Source organism: Trachypithecus francoisi, unplaced genomic scaffold, assembly GCF_009764315.1.
Source record: "Trachypithecus francoisi isolate TF-2019V2 unplaced genomic scaffold, Tfra_2.0 Contig01558, whole genome shotgun sequence".
In the NCBI taxonomy this organism is placed as follows: domain Eukaryota; kingdom Metazoa; phylum Chordata; class Mammalia; order Primates; family Cercopithecidae; genus Trachypithecus; species Trachypithecus francoisi.
In genome coordinates, this window is record NW_022681440.1 from 12522 (window position 1) to 22610 (window position 10089).

The 10089-nt window shown below is 47.0% G+C and overlaps 1 protein-coding gene across 1 annotated transcript; it reads left to right on the forward strand.

The window, feature by feature from the left end:
• The first annotated feature begins 4517 nt into the window (after window positions 1–4517).
• On the forward strand, window positions 4518–6965 carry LOC117063667 (neutrophil defensin 4-like). Its single transcript, XM_033177517.1, has 3 exons — window positions 4518–4641; window positions 5970–6144; window positions 6733–6965. Exons 2-3 carry the CDS (start codon window positions 5982–5984, stop codon window positions 6843–6845), a joined length of 276 nt encoding a protein of 91 aa, XP_033033408.1. The 5' UTR covers window positions 4518–4641; window positions 5970–5981; the 3' UTR covers window positions 6846–6965.
• Window positions 6966–10089: the final 3124 nt, after the last annotated feature.

Consider the following 10089-nt stretch of genomic DNA (forward strand, 5'->3'; position numbering starts at 1 on the left):
GGAACTCAATATAGGTCCCAGGGAAGATACAGTAGGTCTGTGTGTGACAGAGAAATGGTCTGAGCTCTTCCTTTTGTTGAGACAGTGACAGAAACATATTGGGATTCACGGTTTGAAGAGCAGGATCCTTCCTTGGTTTCTAATAACTGCCACTGATTCAAAATCATGCAGTCATAAGTTACTTTCCATATTGTTCCAAACTGTCATGGGGGTTGAGCTGATTCCATCTCGGGGCATCTGCACTGCACCCAGAAGGGCACCAGCTGGTTGCCTAGACCTGGAGTCTCAGCTAAAATTTCACCTTGTCACTGAGGGTCTTTCTCAATTTCTCAATTTTAAATTGCAACAAGTTCCCCTAGTGGCCTCGTGGCCTCCATCCCTCTTGTTCTCTTTATTGCTAACTGTGGAATTGTAATCATCTCACCTTCTGTACATTTCACTTACTATCTGTAACATTTCTCTCCCTACAATAGAAGGCGAGCGGCATGTTTTGCTCATCGTTATACCACAGTGCATAGTTAGCTGCCTAACACATAGTAGGGGATCGACAAATTCGTTATGGATAAATTAATTATAACCAATGTCATGTAATTATATAGAATTGTATTATTATCACTAAACTCTATAGGAAAAAACTGAAACCTACTGAGGTAAGGCAGTCCATGTGTCTAGTGTCTGTGATAGCAAAACTTTAAGAAACAAATTAAAAACACTGAAGTCTGAAATGTAGAAAAATATCCTGGGTAAAATGTGGCTTCATGAAGCATCAGGACTTCAGGAGAAAGGCAGAGATCATTTTGTCTTCGAGTGGCAATAAAGGATTTCATGGTGAAATACAAAGATATTGAAAATGTGAATAGATTAGAAGAAGGGCTAGAGCAGCATAAGCAGTGGAGAGAATGGCATCCTGGCCCTCAAACAAAAGTGGCACCCCCCAACTTTTGGTGCTGGGGGCTGTGGCCGCTTTACAGGGTACCCTAGGCCACTGGTGCCTCCCACCAGATCTCCTGCCAAGCAAGGGATGCTTGAATGCAGATGCCATGCCCTGGTTAACACAGGCTGTGGCCAGCACTCCCTTGTTCCTGGGCTGTCACCCTTTCAGCGCATTGACTTCACTGGGTCCCTCCCATGCAGCCAGCACCTTCTGCTGTGCAGAAGCAGACACACAACCCCGCACTTCCATTGACTCTTCCAACCCAAGACGCTTGGTGTAGCAGGTACTCTCTTGCTGTGACATTTGTTCTGTGAACTTTCCCTCTCGGAAACCACCCAACATCATTGATCAAGATCTAGGCTCCCACTTCAAGGCAGCGGTGGTGACATAGGAATGGGCACCACAGCATGAGGGTTTAGGGGACTCTCACTGGGCCCATTTCCCCCAAGCCACCAGCCTCCTCAAGCAGCACAGTGGCCTCCTAAAGTCATTCTTATTGAAGCTGTGGCATGGGCTATGAAACCCCAGGGGGACCAAGCTCCTTCTGAGAGTCCTAACTTTCTTAACTCTCCACCCTGTGGCCACCAGTGCCTCATCACAATTAGGCCGGGCCCACCATAGTGAGCACTTTGGTAATCACAGAAGAGTCAGGTTACTTTTCCCTTAGAGATAGTATCATTCACATTTGCTCCAATAATGAGAACTCCTCGTACTGTGTAAGAGGTCCATCGTCTCAACATCAAACGTTTACTGGACAACAGACTGTGGATGGATAATAAGCTGTGATCCCCTAAGGACTGATGGCCCAGGCCCACTGGCACCCAGCAGGGCCACAGTGCTTCAGCAACACCACACCTCCCCTCTTGATGTGCAGCTTCCAGCAGAAGCTCCAGTTCTTACTACTTTGAAAGGTAGCTAATGTCTCCCACTCACCCCTCCCTGGAGGGAGTAGGGATTATTGCTCCAAGGCCCAGAAAGGGCACAGACTGAGTCAATAAACAAAGAGAAGCCTTCAGACTAGTGGGCATAGTCTACATTAGCTGATGATCACATGGAAGTACCATTCCCAAATGTAGCCTGTGTCAATGGTGGAGAAAGACTCTGAAGAAATGTTGGTGAAAGCTAACCCCATAATCGATGTCAATATCGAAGCCCTGAGTGATAAGATGCCAGTGCTCTTTATGGCCGATCATTTGGTATGTTATGTACCCATGGCTTGTGGAGCTACTGTCAGACTCAGGATCCGAAGCCCAAAAGTTGCTAGAACAGGACTGCCCTGGTCAGAACTTGTACCCCAGGCTGGAAAGGTGGGAAGTGCTGGAATGCTAGAGGGGCTGTGCCTCAAATGCCACCTGACCTCCGTCCAAGGCAGGCAACTCAATCCTTAGATATTGAATGGGTCCAATGGCATAAAGCTTAAACACCAGCAGCCTTCACAATCACAAATAACATTTGAAAAACCAGCAGGTGGCTCATGCCTGTACTCCCAGCACTTTGGGAGGCTGAGGCGGGTGGATCACCTGAGGTCAGGAGTTCAAGACGAGCCTGACCAACATGGAGAAACCCAATCTCTACTAAAAATACAAAATTAGCTGGGAATGGTGGTGCATGCTTGTAATCTCAGCTACACGGGATGCTGAAACAGTAGAATCGCTTGAACCCAGGAGGCAGAGATTGAGCCGAGATCACACCATTGTACTCCAGCCTAGGCAACAAGAGTGAAACTCCGTCTAAAAGAAAAAAAAAAATAAAGACCAGCAGGTGGCCCTCCCAATGCCAGGTGTGAATTCAGACTAGCTAACAACGCCACAGCACAGCACACACCCAAACTGCAGCTTGCACATTGGAGCCTCACGTGCAGAGACAGCTTCCAAAATGATCACAGGCTCAAGGATATGCATGTGCTCTGATGTATAAGAGTTGTGGATGGAAACGTCCTACACCACTAAGGAAAACACAGCTCAACCTTCTCTGAATGCTTCCCTGAAGACCCACAGGGCTAACAGCCTGTGCAACAGCAGCAGTAAAGCGAATGCCCAGACCCCCACTTCCCTTCGTGGGTGGCCACCTGGGAAGGACACCCCCATGGGAATGGCCATGACTTCAGATGACAGCACCCCTGCCCAAGGGGTTGCCAAGGGAGGCAATGGCCTCGCTGGAATTGGAGACACCAAGGAAACTCGCCTTGACTGTGGGGTCACCAGCAAAGCAACCTCTCCTTACTACTATAGGATACTCCTTACTCCTTACTGCTACACTCCCTACCCCAGCACATGACGCTGGTGTATAACACATACCCCGACCCTTGCCATACCACTTCCTCAGCTCAGGCTTTGTTGAGTACTCTGCAGATGACCCAATACAGTGGTATTTTGTGAGATCACCATTTGTCTTCAGAATAACCCCATTAGCTATATCTCCGACAGCAAGGAAACCAAAGGAACTAGGTCAGATCGTGGAGCTGCCCTACAAGTTAGCCAAAAAATATGGGCTTCTGAGATGTGTGCGTTAACAACACCACACCCAAACCTAACCAGCTCTCCCAATAATAGTTCTCTCATATGTTACTGAGAAAATGCCTGAGTGTTCTGTGTGCAGGAGGCTGGTCCAGGTTTGACTTCTGCAGGTCACTGGATGTTCCCACAATCATGGGACCTTCCCCACATACACGCCCACCCCTTCTCATTTTCTGTCTATACCCACATCCACTGGGCCCTCACAGGGCACCTACTAATGCCCTAGAACCTAAAACCATCTCCTGGTCCCAGTTCCCCAAAGACCCCAAATTTGTTCCTCTGCTGGGATGAAACCAGAGCCACTTCCTCAAATGGTGAAATTCCTGGGCCTGCTAGAGATCAGGAACTCACTACTTCCTCAGAGTGACAGTGACCCCACTGCTCTGGAACAGCAATCACCCCTAACAAGACCTGAGACACCTCATCCCACCTTAAGATTACTGAAAACACTTTCACTCTTACTCCTAGACAATTATTTAGCCTCAAAGTATCTAATTGCCAAGCAGGAGACAACTGTCCCCTCTAGGGCACCCCGTGCTTCATGTACTTGCTTAACTCAGGAGAGTCCAGCAAAACCTGACCTGCTTAGCAAGACAAGCCCAGGTGGTACTCAGTCTCACCCAGGTGTTCACCAACATCTCAGCTTGGCTGAATGGCTTTGATGTGTATTTATGGTTAGACCCCAGGGCCTGCACAGGCTGATCGAAAACAAAATCCCAAATCCTCCTCAGTGTGTAGGTTAGCGCTTTTTTCCTAGTCTCCTTACAGAGTGTATACTACAGTACACAAGCTGTCCTTTCCTGGTGGCTTTAAATATTCCCTCGGTCCAGGTAGCTCAGCCTTAGCCACCAGCATAGGCACTGTGGGCTCAATTGTCTTAGGAGTCATGGAGAATTCATAGTTGGTTGCTACTTGGACTTGGCCAGGGCTGATCAAGGTAAATGAGAGGTCCTTCTGTGGATGCCTGTTTGAACCCAAGCTTCACACAAAATTTCTCAACTGTCCTTGTCACCAGAGTTATTTAATGTACCCAACAGGAAATAACCCTGGAAATTAGGACACCTGAGTCCCAAAGACCTATAAACAGGGGAAGTCTTCTCTGGGATGTGCACAGCTGCTCTTGCTGCATAAGACCTGGAACACAGGACTGCTGTCTGCCCTCTCTGCTCGCCCTGCCTAGCTTGAGGATCTGTAAGTAACACAAAATTTAAACTTTCACATTGAGGTTTCAACATTGAACCTGTGCCCCCAATCTGACCTGTGACTCCTGGGCCACCCCAGAGGGACCTAGTGGGTGAATCCCCTGCTGTGCATTTCTGTCTGAACCTCTGGGGGCTGCTGGGAGCATTGGCTACCAGCTCAATTAATAGAGAAACTCAAGGAATTTCCTTCTAAACACACGTGTCCTACTTCATAAGTCCAGTAAAGATGATCGTAGCTCTTTAGAACATTCTTTTGAGAGAAGTCTATTCAGGTCATTGGTCTGTTTTCCAATCAGGTTACTTGTTTTTTGCGATTGAGTTGTTTGACTTCCTTATGTATTCGGATATTTACCCTTTCTATCATGTAGGGTTTGCAAATATTTTCTCTCATTTTCTGGGTTGCCTTTTCACTCAGGTGATTGCTTCTTTTGCTGTGCAGATGCATTAGCGTTCAATGCATCTCCACTTGTCTCTTTTCCCCCTTGTTGTCTGTGCCTTTGATGTCATAGCCAAGAAATCATTACCCACAGCAACACCAAAGCTTTATCTTCATCTGTTCCTCTCATCATTTTATGGTTTCAGGTCTATGTTTAGGTCTTCTAATCATTTTGACTTGATTTTTCTACGTGATATAAGATAAAGGTCCAAATATATACATATATCAACTCAAGGTAGTATACATTACACATATATAATTTTTGTCACTCACACCTAAATAGAGATGGAACTAATACACATTTTTAGCCTTAGATGACTGTTTGTATCACTGAGCTTGTTTTACCTATAGCCTGGTGAGGTCATTGTCCTCTCTACCCTGGCGCCTACAGGAGACTCCTCACCCCATAACCTCAAAAACCCCTTCATGAGGGTGATAATGACTTCAAAGCCTGCAATGAAAAACCGCTGGGTCCAGGTCTAGACTTCCAGAGAAGAGTAGAGCCCATCTTCACAAAGTAAGAGGCATTTGTTCCCTGGATTCATTGAATGAAAGCACTCTTTCTTTTCATAGTGTAAGAGAAAATATTTAGGCAGCTGAAAGCAGGAAAACATGGCAGGGTCCTCATCAACACTATCATCAACACCAACCCAGCACAGACACTCAACATAGAGATGCATGCTAGAATGAAAGCTGGGAGAGCAGAGAAGGAAAGGAAGGACATTGAGGTCAATGGATACCCACACCCTCTCCAAAGAAATGTCTACCTCCTCTCACTGAGAAGGTTCAAGAAGGTTTCTTGTCTCTGAGTGTTCTCCCAGCTATAACTCTAGGCAGGCTCCTCCCTCCCCACACATCTGCTCCTGCTCTCCCTCCTCCAGGTGACCCCAGCCATGAGGACCCTTGCTCTCCTTGCTGCCATTCTCCTGGTGGCCCTGCAGGCTCAGGCGGAGTCACTCCAGGCAAGAGCTACAGACCAGGAGCAGCCTAGAGCAGATGATCAGGAAGTGGTTGATTCCTTTGCATGGGACGAAAGTGCCACTCTTCAGGTTTCAGGTGAGAGAGGCTGGCATGCGGAGCTGCAGAGTCTAGAGGGACAGATGGGAGATAGAGTCTGGAATGGAGTCTCAGTGGCCCATGTCACTTAGGTGACTTCACTTAGCATCTCTGAGCCTTGGTTTTCTCTTCTATAAATTGAGTAGAGGGTCAAATAAATCTAAGAGATTTTCTTCTCCCAAAACTTCATTCCAAGATATGTCTGTGAAATTCACTATGTTTAAAATACAGAGAGACATACTAACTGGTTCGTTCTGGATCTAAACAAGTAGACTTAACTATTGGGAGAATATTTTACTCTGTCTATAGAGAATCTTTTAAAGACTGAGGATGGGCCTAACAGTGTGTTCAGGTGTGTGTGTGTGATGGGGCAGAAGCACAAAAATGAAAGCAAATGAGAATGAGTCTCAAATCCTGTGTGACCAGCACTGCTCTGTGTATTTATTCCTATTGACTGAGGTTGTTCATGCTACTGGCCTAATGCAGCCAACATCACTCATTAGCCAGCATGTGACTTCTCCAAGATTCCCTTTACCACCCACTGTTGACCTTGGTGCTCAATTTCGGATGCTCTCTCTGTGTCTGTAGATTCAACGAGGGGCTTGGCCTGCACCTGCAGACGATACTCCTGCCGTCCTGGAGAACACCGAAGAGGGACTTGCAGTGCTCCTGGAGTACGCTACCTGTACTGCTGCCGCTGAGCTTGCGGAAGAGAGAAAAACGAGCTCATAATTTGCCTTCAGAGCTCCAGGGAATTGCTGTTACTCCTATACCTGGTCCTCAGTTTCCTTTCCTCATCCCAAATAAATGCCTTCTGATAAGACTTCTGTGTTTACACCTCTTTAATGTGTGATATGTTTCTGTGTCAACACATTTGGGATACACGTACCAGAAACCTAAATCACATTTTTGAACAAACTAAAATTCAAATTTTTAGGAATTTCAAGCAGGAATTTGAGCTTCAAACCTCAGTTGAAATGAAGGTCCAGTGTCACCACCGATCTCCCCATCCACTGCTCTGCCTTTTCACTCTGCCTCATTTTCATCGGATCCATTGTGTGCTGGGCAAACACTCAAGAGTCAGCCTAAAGTTTATGCAGTCACAAAATTGTTACTTCTCCAGGAAAACCAGCATTGTCTGTGCTAAAGAATTGGAGTTTTATTGAACGTGTCCAGGTCACACATTTGCCTTTTAAGACATAGGGTTACAGGAGATCCACTGAAACAACTTTAATCAAGAGGGAAATGGGTTGTTAGCAAAGGCGGGATGCATGGAACAGAAAGCACAGCAGCCCACACCAGGATGTCCTCATTAAGAGCACCCTCCAGCCACATCTACTAAGACCTGGATTTCACTCCCATAAAGTCGTCTTCACACCCAGAAAACCCACATACACAAATACTCCACTGCACTTTGCAACGTGCACTCTCTTGGGTTGCCTTAAAGTCGCTGAGAACCTGATTCTACTTGGAAAATACAACTTCGGAGGGGAAAAGAGAAGAGAGGAGATAAATTTCATCAGGACCTTGGCGGCCCTGTTGGTGCTGCAGGGCACTGAGGCTCTGATACCCCAAACTTTCAGCACATCAGTGAGTGAGCAAGAAACCAGGTCTGGGGAAACGGAATGAATCAGGGGCGCCCTCTGAGATGCTCAGAGCATTTGCCGGGAAGGCCACAGCGCCCCCTGCTGTCCTGCCTCCTACTGCAGCCTCCCCACGAGGCCCAGCACACGTAGGATCTGCACCTTCCTTAGCCTGTCTTCCTCCTCCCCTCCAAGAGGAAAGAGTCACTACCTAACCCCGGCGTCCCTGAGAACCCGGCTGACAACTTGCTGTGACATGACCTTTCCTCCTGTCTGCTCTCCCTTTCCCTCCCCTGATTCCCACTGACCCTTGAACCCTTGTCCAATATGTCCTACAAATGACCTTTCAGGACATGACCACTTTCAGTAATCCAGCGTGAGCCCCTCGTATTTTCTCTGGATCTGGTAGTTGCAGTTGGCGAATTTAAAACACATGTTTGAAAAAGAAACTATATCCAAGCCATGGCTACTCGTAGCAGGTGGGTCACTCGTAAAATGACGCAAGGAGTTTGAGTGGGACGGAGAGGTTACAGGCTTCAATAAAGGAACGTGTCTCTAGTGGGTTATTCACCATTACAGGCTAAGACATCTCATGGCCCAGACACTGCTGTGACCACCAACACCAACCACCAATGCCCAGAGTCCAGGAGAAGGGGGCAGGTGTTCCCCACGCCCACCCCATGCAGATTCTAAGCACGTTTAGCCCGACATTGAGGCTCTGCCTGTCTGAAGAGGCAGCTCAGGGGTCCACACACCCCACTGAGATGCTGCATGGCTAGGGAACCCAATATAGATCCAAGGGAGGACACAATGGGTCTGACAGAGAAATGGTCCCAGCTCTTCCCCTTGTTTAGACAGTGACAGTGATGGACCCAATAGGATTCAGGGTGTGAAGACTGTGCACCCTTCTTTGGTTTCTGGTTCACTATCACTGATTCAAAGTCCTCCGGTCATGAACTAACTCTGTCATGTGGATCTAAACTGTCACGTGGACCAGGCTGACTCCATCTCAGGGCATCTGCACTTCACCAAGAATTCTGCCTGGCTGGCTCCCCAGCTCTGGGGTCTCAGCTAAAACTTCACTTTGTCACTGTGTTCTTCCTCAATTTGTCACTTTTAAATTGCAACAAGTTCCCCCTGGTGACCTCCATCCCTCTGGTTCTCTTTATGGCTAACTTCAGAATTATAACCCTCTCACCTTCTGTACACTTCACTGACTCTTCGTAACATGTGTCTTCTTATGCTAGAAGGGAAACTGCATGTTAGGCTCATCATACCACAGTGCATAGATGAGTGCCTGATACATCACAGGAGATCAGTAAATTCATCGTGAGTGAATTAATTAACCATCTCTAACTTCACATATTATTATAAAATCACATTGTTATTACAAAACTGTCTAGAATAAACCTGAAAACTACAGAGTTAAGACAGTCCTTGTTTCTAGTTCCTGTCATAGCATACCTTTAAGAAACAAATTAAAAACATTAAGCATTTGCCGGAAAGGCCACAGCGCCCCCTGCTGTCCTGCCTCCTACTGCAGCCTCCCCTATATTAAAGGCAGAAATATAGAAAAATACCTTGGGCAAAATGTGGCTTCATGAAGCATTAGGACTTTAGAAGATAAAAGAGATTATTTTGGCTTGCAGTGGCAATAAAAAATTGTATGGTTAAGCATAAAGATATTTAAAACATGGAGACACTGAACGAAGGAGTAGAGCAGCATGTTCAATGGAGAGAATAGCATCAGGGCAAGAGATAGGCAGGAGGAGGTCAACCTCCACTGAAATGAGAGAAATTGCTGTTGCAACAGAGAAGGATGGAGTAGAATTCGGGCCTATTTGCTTGGAAGCCTCCATCAATCCTAGGGAAAGAGTCAGACGAGGATGGAGCCTCCCTGCTCCTCTGTGTGGATAAAGGCACACTGGGAGCACCACATGTGGCATCTGCTGCTGCGGTCTAGGGTGGGCGATGACAGTTGCAAACTCTAGGACAGAGAATTCAGGGAGAGGTGTGAGGGTCTCCAAACAGGGCAACTCGCTCAGCCTTGGATGAGATCCAGAACTGTTCCCCAGGATGCAGGTACAGTCTAGGTTCACTGATGATGTACGAGAGATTTTCTACCTGGAGCCACTCATACGGGAGGACAATAAAAGAGTAAGTCAGATGCCTCATCCCTATAAATGTAATTATGCAAGGGTATAGCAGCCATGTCTCTGTAGGAGGATAAAAGCCTAACTCCAATAAGCACAAATTAGCCAACACAGATGGCCCAATCACACTGGACAACTTCCCTCCTAACGGCCTCCAGAACTATCCCGCTAGCTCCCCACAGGGCTTAAATTCTCCTGCCTTTGGCTTT

Bases quoted from the DNA above. Each gene is read 5' to 3' on its own strand.
- LOC117063667 (XM_033177517.1), top strand. From the start codon at position 5,982: ATGAGGACCCTTGCTCTCCTTGCTGCCATTCTCCTGGTGGCCCTGCAG. The intron at 6,145-6,732 runs GTGAGAGAGGCT...CTGTGTCTGTAG, and splicing joins TGCCACTCTTCAGGTTTCAG to ATTCAACGAGGGGCTTGGCC.